The following is a 16,127-nucleotide window of genomic DNA, read 5'->3' as shown; positions in this document are numbered from 1 at the left end:
AGAGAGGTTGGGGTATAAGAACAGAGATAGGCCAAAGATGAGGGTGAGAATGGTACTGTAGGTGAACGGAAAACAGAGGAAAAGGCTTAAAGATGCAGTTTGCTATATGCAAAAGTTTCCATGCATGCATATGGATCTGGCTAGTTTCTTTATTTTGAGCTTCTGTTTTTCTTTTTTCTTTTTTTTTTTCCACACATAAAATTTGCTTTATTCCCAAAAGCTGCAGTTCCTTAAAAAAACAAAGCACACAAAGTTCTTATTAATACACAGTGGTATAAATTATCTACTTTCCTCAAGAAACAAACATAAATGATAAAAACAACACAATTACAGAATTTATATACATAATTTAATTGGTAAAAAAAATCAATACAGTTTGAATTTATCTCCATAAAACAACTTTTCAGCATGTGAGATACACGTCACGATTGGGATTTAAAAATCTATATGTAAATATTAAATGTCCCATTTTATATTTATGCATATTTATTTTACTCTAACAGCTAATAAAGGCACAAATTATGTATATATTACCTGTAATAAAGTGCAGCCTTTTACGATTAAATAACTGCACTGGTTTATTCTGTGGTTTAAATTAAAAAATTATGCAACAATATTTGTCATTAGTGTAAATATACCTGTAAATTAATTAATGATTTATTAGATATTTTATATAAACCTGGTTAACCTGTCTGAAAATAGTAGCTAATGTAATTTACATTAATAATGTATAATGGACTAGTTATGTAGATATTTTCATTAATACAGATTTATTACACATTTATGATTATGTAATACATCGTGTTGGCGCCATTTACGAAAAGCATGTCACTGGCCAACAAGTTCACTATAATCAGCTGTGGAGAGTTTATAGCTATTTATCCAATACAAATATTTGTTTGGTAAAAATCAACAAATAACTATGAATTAATAATATAAATAATAATAATTAGAACTTTATTAATCCCAGAGGGAAATTGCTTCTTCGCATATCCCAGCGAAACTGGGGTCAGAGCGCAGGATCAGCCATGATACAGCACCCCTGGAGCAGTTAGGGTTAAGGACCTTGCTCAAGGGCCCAACAGTGGCAACCTGGTGGAGCTGGGCATCGAACCGCCGATCTTCTGATCAGTAAATCAGTGCCTTAACCCTTTGAGCTACCACTGCCCCGACACAGAGAAAAAAGAGCCCAAACACAGAATTATTTGGCCCGGACAACATTTCTGTTTCCATTTTTAAATTGGTATTCCTAATGAACTATAGTACTGTGCAAAAGTATTGACACATACTCCCTTTCTTCATATTACATTAAATTAAATTATATAGATTAAATTAAAGAAATGAGAACAAGCATTTTACTGAGACATGATGCAAAATGCCTGAAGATACAATAAAAAATTTGGTTGACAAATTGAAAAAACCTTAGCAGCAACCTCATTTCCCCTCTCATCTGTTCCAACTACTCAGCATCACCAGTATACTAATCACTGGCCTGATAATCTGTCAGCATCTGCACCTGTTTATCACTGGTTCGTGCATTAAAAAGTCCTCTAAAACTGTTCAGGTACAGGGAATGGACTGAAAAATAAGAGCCAACCTTGCAGAAGTGAGTCAAAAAATTCTGGAGAACTATTCCTCAAGACTACATTTAAAAACCATGAAAGTGTGGCTCTTTGGAGGCAAAATATAAAGGAGTGGCTCAAAACTTTTGCAAGGTACTGTACTTGTAAAAATACACCCAGCAACCCCTTAAACACTGTGACAAGTAAATAACAAATTTCAAGATTAGCTAGATCCTTTTAATGCAGATACCCGGTTAAATGCTCAATGTAGTAAACATTAATATCATTATAGTATTTGAAAGCATTAGGTCAGGTATAGGCGTTTTAAAACACAGCTCTAGATAGCAGTCACATGGATAGAATTGAGAGAATAGCTGGAGAAAAGAATGAGAGTGAAGGATTCGAGGATGCGGAGGATGTGGATACTCTGGGCTAGACGCCTGAGAGACGGCGATAGAGTCGAAGCGTAAAAGCCTCAACAGCGGGAGAAGAAACGGCGGTGTTACGAAGAAGATGGAAAGAGGAGGGCAGGAAGTGGATGATGAATGATGAATGGCAACGTGAAAGAGAAGAGACAGCTAAACGAATGTTGCCACAGTCTGTCTCGAAGCATCACTCTCGCTACTCCTCCAGATTTTCACTCCATTAGACCCTATTATTTTCACCTGTTTTTCAGCGCACCCTATTAAACCTTATCATCGGCCTCATTCCTGCCAGCTTCATGCCTCTCTTCTCCTTATTATACACACCGACGCGGTTGCTACAACACTTCCGCCGGAGCTGCTCGCTCATGCTTTTTTTTTTCTTCTTCTTTCTTCCTCTCTTCCTAACACACACCCACACGCAGATGCTCTCTCACACCATCTCTCTCTCTCTCTCTCTCTCTCTCAGACATACACACACATGCACGCATACTCTCTCTGCCTCTCTGTCACATCCTCTTACTTCTAGAATTCATCCAAATGCTAAATACTGATGTTCAGATCTCGCAATATGGCGGTGCAATATGGCGTATTCTTGATATGAACCATTTACAGGTTTAGGCATACAAAGTGCAATTTTTATGCGATTAAAAGTAAATAAAAAAGACACATATATATCGGACAGCTCAGCTCTGCTGCCTTACAGCTCTAAATAATACAATTAAACTTAACCTGTTGTAGATTTCTGTGTTTTTACAATAAAATGGTCTCTAGAAAGCATCCGTCCCACCGCTGGAGGTGTGTCTTTCTTACAGTTACAACTCCGAGGTAGTTACACTTATTGCATATGTGTATGTGTGAGTGTGTGTGCATGTGATGTATAAGGTTGGAAGTGTGTAAACGAATTAAATCCTCTAAGAAAGTGTGATAGATGTAATGTTTATAAAACAACAACAACTAATAATAATCATCATCATCATCATCATATCAACAATAATAGTGGGTTGCAGGATGAAGGAAAAAATTATAGCAGCAATGTAGCATAATTTGGAGATATAACACAAAATGTTCTCAGAAAATCCAGTTCAACTTTTCTAAAACCATAACATTGTATAGCTTGATACCATTCAGAAACATGCTGGGAACAAAATTTATTTTAAACAATTATTACATCACTATGGGGGCAAAGTGGTTAGCACTGCGGCCCGGCACCTCCGTGGTCGAGGGTTTAATCCCCACTGCAGTTCTGTTTGGATGTTCTTTCTGTTCTTTGTGGATTTCCACTAGATACTCCAGTTTTCTCCCACAGGTCAAAGTCATGCAGATTAGACTAACTGGCATTCCAAAATTGCCCGTATTGTGTGTCCAGGGTGAACTCCGTTGCATGCCCGAAGTCTCCTGGGATAGGCTCCAAGTCTCACACAACTCTGGACAGAACAGGTATAGACGAATAATGATATCAGCATGGTGGCTTAGTGGTTAGCACTGTGCCCTTGCACCTTCAGGGTCTGGGTTTGATTCCTGCCTCGGGGCCTATGTGCTTGGTGGGTTTCCCCTGGGTACTCCAGTTACTTCCCACAGTCCGAAGACATGCAGATTAGGTACATTCCCTTGTCCAAATCGTCCGTACTGTGTGAATGTTGACCGAAGATCCTACCACGGTTGTAGAAATGAAATAAATAGTCATATTTGGCCTACATGGTTTTTAGTTCAACTACAGAGGTTCCTAAATGGATGGATGGACTGACTCATGATATGCCATTAATGTAATTATTTTCCATCCTCCCAGGTTTTTAATAGATATTCATTGGATTGCTCTGCACTTTGAAGTTGAGTTTTACTCTTCTCATATATTACAGAAAGGTGTTCATGATGGTGTGGTAAACATGTCTTCCCCAGATTATATAGTATTTAGCACTTTAGAAGTATTTGTGTATTTTGGAGATTTTGTGCCAGTTTTATTTGGTTTAAAAACATTTACCATGCAAGTGTCTGGTATCGTTTTTTTTCAGTACAACTTAATGATATTAAACACAGAAATAATAAAATGCGGTTTATACAATGTGTTTAGAAATTGTTTTATTTATTTATTTATTTATTTATTTATTTATTTTGCTCAAAATGCAGATAGTTTCTTTTTTAAGGATTTTGAGTCCTGACACCTGACAGGGAAGTGGCTAGGAATAGTATATAAACTTGATGTGTGACGAGGTACATTATTACAATTTTGAAAGCTGAAGATTTTCACCTTCCCACGAATGTTAATAAAACAAAGTCCCTGCAAATGAAATAGAAACTGCTACTGTATTATGCGTGTGGGATTAGTGCATTAAGAATACATGATTTGTATTATGTTTATGGTTTATTAGGACTGTTTTGTGGACTGTTATCACGCGGTGGGTGTTATAAGAAAATTTGAAAAGCTTTTAATTGTTTAAAAAAACTTTTCAGAGTAAACTTTAGAGTAAAATATAGAAAGTAGTAGAAAGTTTTGAATCTTTACAAGCCTTAACCATACCCCCCCCCCCCAAAGCAGATCGAGTACCCCTAGCTAAAACTAAGATCCAGACCTGACGCTTTACCTCATGCTGAGAGATCGATTTGTCATTTTCATAATGTTCCCATTGTACAAACTCCACTCGTAATCAGTCATGCATACAGATCTGAAGAAGCGTCAAGGTTCACTAGGATTCACTGATTAGGTGAAGTGAAACCATGTGGTTTTCATCATTTACAGAGGTTGCATATGCTGTACTTTTCATCACACTGGTAACGATGTGCATGTGGCTTTTGTTGCCGATCTCATTCATCTTTTAGAGTCCGTCCTTATTTTTTCCTTGCTTTCTTTTTTTTTTCTCTTCCATCAACACGATCTCTCATGCCAGGCAGGACTCACATTTCCTCCCTGACCGCTTGGCTTTTCTCTCGATTAATCTCCTTAGATGAAAAGGCCAGGAAAATTTGTGTGGGTCTCGGTACTGGTTAGAGTCTCTTTTCAAGGTTGCACAAAGATTCAGAGCAGAACAAGGGCGAGTGTCTAATCAATGGACAAATTAGACTGACAAATTAAATTTGGTTGATTAAGCATGGTAATGGTAAGTTTCCAGAGGCTTTGCTGAGGCTGAGAGGTGTCTCAGCAGTGCCTTTGTGTCAGCAGTGCCTCGGGCAGCAATGATCCGCAAGGAAATTAAATGACATTTATTGTCCCTTTGTGACACGACAATGCGATCGGTTCACTTCTCAATCCAGGCAAAGATGTACAACGTATACGATAAGTGTCATGTTGAGTCCAATGTCAAATTATACTATAACATATATTAATATATATAATATAATTCTAACTTTTTATTTTTTGATTATAATTATCTTTTTAAACAATGATTACACTGTTTTGCATTTTCCATCTCATTTGTCACAAGAAAAATTCTCAATATATGTTATATACGTGATTTTTTTTCTTTCCTTTTTTAATTTTCCTGCACAATGATTGGACATGAAGTTAATTTTCTGATACCGAGGATAATACAAGCATAAATCAAACCATGATTCAAAATGATATTTATGAATAATGGTTTAATGTTTTCTTTTTTCTATTTTAATCCAGGCAATTTTTCAAAATTAGACACTGTCTTTGTGCGTGCCATGTATTTATTAAAGCCAAAGGCCTCACAAGAGAGAAAAAAAAGAGAGAGAGCAGAAGCAAACAGGGTATAAAGTTTGCAGACCACAACCATGAATGCATGCACGCACGCACATTTTTGGAGGGCATGTCTACGGATGAATGAGGTTAAAGGACATACAGTACAGTTGCATCCAAGTGTGACATGCATATTTTGGTTGATTTGCAAAATCTGCTTTACATTTAAACAACACAGATTTTTGCCTGGTGAGCTGGGTTTCAAATATCGCTTTCCAACTTCCTCATTTCCTGAGCGGGGCACTGCAAGTCGGGAAGCTAGCATGATGAAAAACCATCTAAATGCACACATACACCATTTTCTCCTCTTATGCTACAGATTTGTGTGAGCTAAGTGATTTGTAATGCTATTTGCTCAGTCCATATGCTCAAGATTTTTCGGTGAGACTGAAAGAGGGAAACCATTTTTCATGTTTAAGAAGAGAAAACTGTCTGGGGGTGTTTAAGGTCTCTCCCGACTCTCCGTCTCAGTCTTGTGCTGGCACTGGGATTAATGTGCACTGATGTTCAGAGAAGGTTGGAATGAATTAGGGACAAGTAGAGGAAAGACAAGGCAGTTCAGCATGACTGCCGAGCACTGTATCTAAGTGCAAATGCGTGTAGTGGTTGAAGTACACGCTTTCTGGCACATAGAGCTCAGGAGTGGAGCCATAGGGAGGCTATTTACACATCCGTGACATTGTAAAACAGCAAGAATGATACACACTGGAGAAACACAGACCTAAAATCTTCCAGCTCTATTTTTCTTCTGACAAAATGATCTCACTTTTTTTTTTCTTTTTTTGCTTTGTCTCATCTCATATCTCATGCATTCGGAGTTTCGAATTCCTTTATGCTGGCCGGGCCAATAATATAAGGTTAGTACCGTGTATGTGTTAACAAAATATATAAAAATGTTGACGTATTGGTAGCAGAACAATTTGACAAATCACTGGTTGACACAGATTAGCCATACTGTAACATTACAACAGGTTTTATGATCAACATTATTTATATGAATGAACAATTGACATGACAAGATCAAAAGCATCAAAGGCTTTTAAGTTGCTTAGAATTGCCTCTGAACCATCCGTGTCGTTCTGTTCATGGCTAACTCGAGCTACGCAAGGCTGAATCCCAAATCCATAACCAAGAACATTCATTGGTTTGTGAAACAAGGGAGTATAACTTCCCTAGCACACTAGCTTTTTATTTAATGCAACCGTGGAATAAAAGGAAATATGAAGTAAAGCTATTCTCAGCACTGAATAGCAACGTCCTCCATGGTTTAATCTTTTTTCCTTTGGGGTACATATTACTGGTACAATACAAACTGAAAACGTCTTACGACCCCCCTCCCTCCTTTTGTGTTGAAGGGCTTAATTATACACATATTAATTATCTTTACTTTTAACATTACCTCTAAGTTCATCATGATTGGCAGGGTATGCAATCAATTGTGCAATCACTACTTGGATCCCCTCTAAATGGAAATGTTCAAAAGACATCTATAAGATTATGTGCAGGCTCAGAGACATGTCTCCGTGTCCCTCTCAGACATCTACATGTGTGCAGACAGGCTCTGCTCGTTCCAATCCTTTCCATCACTTTTCGTCATGCCACTTTCTTTGTCAGTCTGCTTTTGTCTTGCCTTTGTTCCAGACTCGGTCCTATTGCTGTAGATTTCCAGTGGCTCAAATGTCACATCAGGATTAACAGTCAGTAGAGGTCAGACAACACAGATAGAGTGACCACCATGGATGCTGAGATTGTGTGTGTGAGAGGAAGAGAGCCAGAGGAAAAAAAAGAGAGAGCGAGAGAGAGAGAGAGAGAGAGAGAGAGAGATGTTCTTAGGGGCGTTGGCTTTGAAACAGTCCAGACAAACCAGGCTTCCCCACAGGGATTTCAGCATCACTGATCCAATGCACTCCCTCAAACCTTTAAAGAATCTAAAAGTAAGAAATAAGCTAAATAAAATGAACAGAGACAAAACATCAAAGATCACTTAACCTCAAAAGATAACCCAAGGCCAGTTCCCGCGTCTCATATTTCATTCACAAAGCCCGGCATAAACTTTATCCAACAAACGAGTAACCCAAGCTGACAGTGTCTTCCCTCACAGGAATTTCAGCCCTGCTCAAGCACTGCCTCAGTTTGTTCTAGCGCCTCTCTTCCAAAAGGCATAGAACAGCTGCAACAAAACCTAAAACCCAGAACCTGGTCAAGTATGTGTGTGTGTGTGGTGTTTTTCCAATGCAAGTAAAAAGAACTCAAAGTTTTCTGGAATTTATCAGGTGGTGATTTGGTAGACACAAAAGGCGTTAACTACTCGAAATGAAAGCGCAATCAGGCGTACAGTGCGATCATATGATCAAGCTCGTCACCGAGAATTTGCTTTAATGGATGAAGGGGAAGACATTTCATACTAAGTTAAACAGTGATATGAAACTTGTGGGGTAAATAATTTAAATAGAATCTGAAACATTAAATTGATGTTTATAGATGAGATTTTGAAACCACTAGCTAGAACAGATAGAAACAACGCCAGCTAGAGACAATAAGCTGTAGTACTGTATATGTGTAATGCATTAATGTTGTTTTAACATAAATATTTTCCATATATTTATGTCCACACGTTCTGGATGTCCCATCTCCGCTTATTTAAGTCAAAGATAAAATTGTGATAGAGATGATTTTGCTGCGACGAAGCAAGTGGTGCCGTTAGAAATCTGTAGGCTGTTGTCCTTCACTGTTTTTTTAAGATTCTTTACTAAATTCTTGTCTTAACCCTGAGACACCCAAAAATCATAATAAGTTCTGTTAAAAATATATGAAGTTTTTGTGTAATGAGAGGAACTTTATTTCGGACTTGAGCAATAGTTTTGGTCATGAATGCTCAATTGTAGAAGATAAAAAGAATCAGAATTTTAAAGTCATATTCTTCATTAGATGAGAAAAGATTGGTTTGAAATTTGGGCAATCACATCATGTATAAAGTGAATATAACACATTTACAGTACACCGTCATATTCAAATTGCAGATTTTTGTGATATAAAAAAATGAAACCATTTTAGGTAAAGAGAAAAAAAAAGAAAAGAGTATTACAATAGCTTGTGTGCATACCCCTTAACTAAAATGTCGTTGAGGCACATTTTCGTTTTGTAATGCAGATTTCAGTCTTTTTGTGTATGAAGCACTGCTTGATTTGGTAATTTTGGCAATTTTATTCCACTTTTCCTGGCAAACACGATCCAGATCTCCTGCGCACAGATGTTTTTTTTTTTTATGTCATTTCACAGGATTTAGATCTAGATTCAGACTACAGTAGTTCGACTTTGATTTCCTGAAACACAAAAACATTTTATGAAACACAAAAACATTTCAGAAAATGTTTTCCGAGAAGCTTATCAGAGAAGCTGCCAACAGACCTTCTGCAAAGGAGATGCAGGAGTACCTGGCACGTACAAGTTACTACCGTTGGCCTGAATACAAAACACAAAAACATTTCACAAAACACAAAAACACTTAATAAACCACAAAAACATTTTATGAATTCATAAATGTGGTTGTGTTTTGAGAATTCTTTTTTGAGTGTTGTGAGATGATGTTGTGTTTTAGCAACGTTCATCGTGTTTTGTATTCAGGGCCACTGTAGTAACTTGTACTTGCCAGATACAGTAGGTTTCTTGGCAGCTTTTATAAATTCCTTCCTGTCCTTTCATCAATTTTAGCGGCACGTCATGTTCTTAGTAATGTCCCCATGGTGTCTCATTTTCTTCATTGTTTGATGGTCTTCACTGTGTTCCATGGTGCATTTAATATTTTAGAAATTAATTTATAGTCCTCTCTTAATTGCTACCTAAAGCAATTTTGTACATTTTTGTGGTTCATGGCTTCAATGGTTGGATGAAAGCAAGAAGATCCTAAACAATCAATCAGTGGTCCTTTTTAAAGGACAGAAAAGTACTAACATGAAGGTGGTATTAAACAGTCCCGATCTTGATCCGAATGCTGTGCATTTAGCTGTAAGAAAATTACCTGACCTTATTTCAATATAATATAGTAATAGGATGTGTTAATAAATGTGTAGGTCGCTTGTCTTGTTGTCTTTAATCATGCTTTGGCTGACCTTTGCCATCTTGAAGTGTCAGTGCATACACCAAGCCTAATTACACCCAGTTTTCATCTCTCAAAAAAGACTATTAAGAAGGAAAAGGTAAATGCATTTTGAAGAAAAAAAAAATGGCAGAGATCATGCTTGAAAAAAAAAAAAAAAAGCTTTACTTGTAGGTATCTTTACAAGGGCGGCTAGCTGTCAAGGCCAAACTGATTAATGCAGAATCACTACATGTTCACAGTCAGAACGCCTGTCTAACTATTCAAAGCTGAGGGGAGCCTCTGTTGCCTCATTAATTTTTAATTTGCCAATCGACTAGCTCAGATAAAGGCAAACTTTTCTTAATATTTTTGTTTTTGTACTATAATTACAGCAGCTCATGCAAGGTTTGCTGCCTCTGTGCCATTACATTATTATATCTGGGTGTTACTCATGAAAGCTTGTAAAGTGAAGCAAGTTATTAAGTGTTATTTAACGTTCATGCTAAATAAACAAAAATCTGCGAGTAAATGAAGTTATTTTATTCCTGTACTGGAAAATACAGAATTTTGAGTGAAGTTATTATTATAAAATGATATGCATTCATACAATCTGGGGTGTTCAAGTCAAACCAGGACTTGTGATTGCGCATGAATGAAGGCATAAAACTGATCGACATATACTGGAGATGACCGAATGGTGCAAAGATTAAATGGTGCAAACATTTAAAGAAAGACTTACTTCTTTAAATTGTGATCCATATAGTCATTTCCATGAACATTTAGCAAATGGAACTTCTGCTCCTTGAAAATCAACATAACTTGTTACGTCGTCTTGCAAAAGAGGAGACACATCTGTCTATGGGAATCGTACACACAATTATTCATTAACACCACTTGCATGTTACAGGAACTAATCTGGGAGTTATTGCCTGACCAGCCCTAATCTCCCTAAGTCATTTCCACATGTTTGGGCCATTAAAGGAGTTCTTGGGAGGCCAGCATTTCAGAAGTGAAACAGGCAGTTTGATCATGGCTTCAGTATAATAATAATAATAAAAAAAAACTTTATTAAAAAACTAATGTTATGCTGTGATAAATGTATTACGGTAGCAAGAGACTATATACAGTAGCGAAATAAAGTAATTTTAAAGTGAATTTTGTTATTCTGCACAACCAAAAGTTTTATTTTAACTTGAACGCCTCTTGTATTATACCAGATGTAACATTTAATTACATTAACAGATAAAAGAGATTTGCATGTTTGTTTTTTTTCTTTTAAGATTTAATCACTTTATCTGGAACCATAAATAACTAGAGAAGTGAATATGTCACATTTGGTGCCGGGTTATTTGTTGCCAGTGTTATTTTAAATCTGAAACGTGGTTTAAAAGCAAAAGGTCAAATATTCAGAATCAATACGGTAAAACTGTTTATAGTGTTAAGACGAAAAAGTAAGGACATAGTGAACATGGACAGCACTTTACCACGTTTGTGAGTGAGGAAAAAGTTTTATTATTAATTAATGGAGACCAGAGTTCAGGAAGTTTAAAAACAATTAAGAAAATTTGAGGTTTTTTGTTTTTTAGTTTTTTTTTTTTTTTTTACAAATATTTCTGTACTTATTTTTAGTCAAGGATAGGAACACATGAGTCTGAACACACGTGAATTAGTCTGCACAAAATTGTCATTAAACTGAGTTTATTCAGATTTTTTTTTAAACTTCTTATTGTTTTTTTTTTTATGATACAGTAGGAGCTCTGACTATTTTCAGTTGACATTTTTTGTTCTCTGGCAGCAAGCATACACAGGGATGTATTGTATAATGGTGGATGTCTCGCATGGTAAAGATCTCCCTGAGGAGGTGTTAGTCAAACATTTTTAGAGTCAGTCTCCAGTGTAAATGCTTTTAAACCAACAACAAATGAAACAACCAAGAAAGCAAAGTATTCTGGAAAGAGGCAGTTAGAGTTTTTCAGAGAGGGTGAGGGAATTAACATCCCTAGCAGCAGGGCTGGACTCAGACAAAAAAAATAATAATCAGGTCTGGCATTTTGGTCCAGGGGGTCTGCCAGAATCGGTCCAGTTGCATCTCAAGTCAAAAAGGATTTACAGTACAGAATGTCCAACTTCTAAAAAGCATGTTCATTTATGGACTCTCTGTATTGTAAACGATTTATTGTGATTAATTTTAGGAAATATTCTTATATTCTGAGATACTGGATTTTTATGATCTGTTAGCTTTAAAATTAAAACAAAGAATGCTTGAAATATTTCATTTTTAATGTGTGATGAATTTGCAATATATGAGAGTTTTAACACCTTTTCCACAATATTAAAATTCTTCGAATGCTGCACTGTATATACACTGGCATCATCAAATACAGTACACTCCTGCTCCTCTACATTTGCCTGATGATGTTCCACAAACTTTGGCACTGCCGATGAGGAAGTGGCTACTGCAGCAGCCCTTACAGCAAACCTCTGAAATCCTCGTACATTTGGTGGCATCAGCCTCCAAAGTTTTAGGCTTTTTCTTGCATAGCTTTTCCACGCCACCACTTTCTGCTTTGCTCTGTCCATTTTGAGACAAGAGATGGAAAAGAAGGAGAGATGGGTTATGGGAAAAGATTTTTAGATTTAGGCAAAACAAGATACTTTATGGCTCTGTCTATGACGGCAAGGAATTGGTCTTTCAGTGGCAGTATGGAAGGTAAAGCAATGGGCCGCTGTCCCGGCATTTTGGCAAAAAAGTGTGTAGTGGTTATTACATCTCCAGGGTTGCGTGTTTAATTCCTGCCTCAGGTCTGTGTCCATGGAGTTTTCATGTTCTCCCCCTGCTTTGTGGGTTTCCTCTGCTTACTCCGGTTTCTTCCCACAGTTCAAAGACATGCAGACTAGGCTAACTGTCATTCCAAAATTCCCTGTGCTGTGTGAATGAGTGTGAGTGCGTGTGTGCCCTGAAACTGATTCACACCCAGTCCAGGGTGTATAAGCAGTATAGGAAAGTAATTAATGAATAAATAATAATACAATGCATCAGCCGCAAAGTGTGTCAACCTACCTGTAAAATGCCAGGAATTCCCGATTACCAATCCAGCCCTGGATATCACCAACTATATAGTTTTGTGGATCTTTAACAATACCACAACATTTTTCATAAATAAAAATGAGGCAGTCTTGTGGTGGAAAAGGCCTCACTCCAACTGAGCACAGATTTTTTTTTCCATATAGCATCATGCATCATCATGTATTTTCTTTGTTAATTGTAATGTTCTTGTGTTGTTAATGCGTAGTGTTAATAAAATAATGCTTAATGAAACTTAAACGATAAAGTCAACACAATTTTTTTTCCTTCCTCTTCATTTCCGTCTTTCTTCATTTCTGTTTCTCTATCAGAGCTGATCGACGGCACTCCCACCCTGAAGATAAACCACGGCTCGGGCACTCTAGTCTTGCAGTTGCCGGGCAACGTGAATGTAGCGGACAGACGGTGGCACAGACTGGATGTGAGGAGCAACAGCAAGGTGGGCATGTGTGGGTGGCACCTGGACCTCCACCAAGCCTTGTAGCCCAAAGGGACTTTTTATGCTTTACCTAGTCTGAACTTTGTACTCCTCTCTTTTTTTTCCATTCCAACCCTGCACTTATCTCTATGCTCACAGTGACAGAAATAGAAATAAAGGATATATATTGTAAGGATGTGTATACATATAGTCTATAGCACCTGTGGATGGACATGGCGCAGACTAAATGAAGCTTTTCTTCCAATGCTTCCATTTTTAGTGAGTGAAATTTCAGTGACTAAGGCAAGTACCTCAGGGACAGTTACACATTCTAATTTATAATGCTCGCTTTATATTAAAAAACAGTGTGCGCGCCTGCCGCTGGCTGTTTGGGAATATTGCGATTCACTGCTCTTATCTATTTGACATGCGTTGAGTTTAATTGTATTGTAGCTGATAGAACCTGACAGGTAGTGTGTTTGCAAGTGTAAATGTGAATTGCTTGACATCTTTAATTGCGTTTTATAAAGCTGTACGCGAGGTGAGAATGACGAGATGTCTGGTGTCGATTCAGCGTCGTTTTGTAATGCAGATCCGCCTCGGTTTGAGGGTGAACCCGCTGTTACAGTTGTGCGTCTGTAAGAGCTTAAGGATATTTACTGAACAGCAACCTGAGGGAAAGAGAATGAGCCCATGGTCAAGTGGAAATTGAAACCTTACACTTAAGTTTGCGCTTGCTTCTGTGATTCATAACGTGTGTGTGTGTGTTTGTCGGTGGGTGGGTATGGTTGCTCTGTCTCTTTCAGGATGTGCGCTTAACGTTAGACCGCTGTGCCGGAGCCACGGTTATGGAGACGGAGGGTGTAGGCAGCTGGCTGACCACCGAGGACCACACTTCCTGCGAGGTGATGGGAGTCACACCGAATCTGGACAGGTTAAACCTTTAATTACATTTCAGCTTTTACAACTGTTACAACAGATTTTTTGCTATAATGAACCATACTTCTTGCTATTTAAAACAATCCCGGGCCAACTAAGTTCCATAGAAAATATTCCGGATGAGTGGAAACAGTAAAATATTGAGGGGGAAAAAATGAGTGGGTTTTAAAAAGCCTCTTTCCTGCTGTCAGCTCTGAGAGCTGTAGTTATCGCTGTAATAGCATCAAAACTCAAAATATTTTTCAGCAGCTCCTGCGCAAACGTTTCAGAAAATGGCAGTGACCTTCGTCTATTTGCATGAGCTTTCCGCAATGCCATGGAGCAGGCTGATCTAGCCTCAGTTAAAGTATCAGCCCGTATCAGTGATTACTGGTGTGATGGGCCGAATCGATAAAGTATTTAATGTTTCCTTGTCAAGTATTGATGTGGTAAGATATCGATTTTCTGATAATCGCATTAGAGATTAGGGTTAAAGGGTTGCGAGATTGATTAAGCGCATCAGTACATGTAACCCGGCTCTGGGTAACACCCAAGCTTCAGGCTGCCGTCTTTGCCAGAGCGGTAATGTCCACTGAGCGAGCAGCTCATTAACTTGTTCAGAGGTAACCGCAGCTCTGATCTGTGCACAGGCATCTGAATGGGACGCAGGTGCTGCAGCTGGGAGGAGTGAATGAGAACGTGCCCTACATCTACCCCCAGCTCCAGCACAAACACTTCACCGGATGCATCAGCAACCTCGTCGTCGACAGCAAGGTAACAGTTCCAGCAAAACAGCACAGCTTCTGATAAACAACTGAGAAAAAGACAAAAACAAAAGAAGCTGCTACTGGATTCACATGATAGGAACTAGAATGGAAAGGTGTTGGGCCTCGGATGGGTCAGTCAGGTTTTCTTTTTCGTTCTTACTTACTTTCCTTCTTTGTTTGCTGCCTATTTGCCCGTCTTTCATTGCGTCTCTCTTCTTACTTTTCTTTCTCTCTCTCTCTTTCTCTCTCTCTCTGTTTTCACTCACTATTTTCTTTCTTTCTTTCTTTCTTTCTTTCTCTCTTTCTTGTCTGCTGCCTATTTACAGTAGCTGTCTTTCATTGGGTCTAGCTCACTTTCTTCTTTTCATTATCTCTGTGCTTCCTATTTACTTTTCTTTCTTTTCTTTCTATATTTCTTTCTGCCTTCCTTTCTTCTTTCTGTCTGCTGCATATTTGGCGATTTTTTATTGTATCTTTTTTACTTCTCTCTCTCTTGCTCTCTCTGCTTTTTATTTACTTTTCTTTCTTTCTTTCTTTTTTATTCATTTATTCATTCATTCATTCATTCATTTCAGTCCTTATTTGTCTGGTGCCTATTTACTTAGCTTTCTATCTTTTCTTTACATTTATGTATTTTCTTTCTTTCTTTCTTTCTGTTACAATCTATTAGCTTTTTATAGTTGAAAACCATACTAACTTCATAACTTTTAACTTTTCAGTTACGAAAGTTATCCTTTTGGTCTCTCTTTTTTTCTCTCTCTCACACACACACACACAAACACATGGATTGTGCCTTGTTGTTACTTTATTCACTAGTTAATATACAGTAAGTTTATAATAAACACACGGTGCTATAAAAGCATATGAATTGCTATATGGAATTTAATATATTCCATTACCATATCTTAGCATCTATTAATGGTTTTGGAAAAGCTTGATAAGTGTTTTTACAAACTCATTTGGTTTGCTGACGCATAAAGCATGTCACGAGTTCAAAAACGTGAGGCGAAAGACAGGACATTGCAGTTCTTACTGTATTTTCCATTTCACGTCTCTTTCTCTCTCTCCCTATCTCATTTCTAATCTGTCTGCAGCATTCATTTATTTCATTTCCCATCACACTGCCCATAAAGATAAAATACATACATTACACTAATAAAAACAATGCAGTTGAACTAAA

General features: G+C 37.6%; 1 protein-coding gene across 1 annotated transcript in view; it reads left to right on the top strand.

Moving 5' to 3' along the window:
• The window catches only part of si:ch211-186j3.6 (neural-cadherin), a 285,750-nt gene that overhangs the window by 214,501 nt on the left and 55,122 nt on the right, over positions 1-16,127 (top strand). The window contains exons 24-26 of the mRNA XM_053492457.1: positions 13,156-13,283; positions 14,069-14,196; positions 14,831-14,954. Coding sequence (XP_053348432.1) covers positions 13,156-13,283; positions 14,069-14,196; positions 14,831-14,954 — 380 coding nt within the window. The remainder of the gene's footprint in view (positions 1-13,155; positions 13,284-14,068; positions 14,197-14,830; positions 14,955-16,127) is intronic.

The sequence above is a fragment of the Clarias gariepinus genome, chromosome 3, assembly GCF_024256425.1.
Source record: "Clarias gariepinus isolate MV-2021 ecotype Netherlands chromosome 3, CGAR_prim_01v2, whole genome shotgun sequence".
NCBI classification, from domain to species: domain Eukaryota; kingdom Metazoa; phylum Chordata; class Actinopteri; order Siluriformes; family Clariidae; genus Clarias; species Clarias gariepinus.
This window is presented reverse-complemented; position numbering and strand designations above follow the sequence as displayed.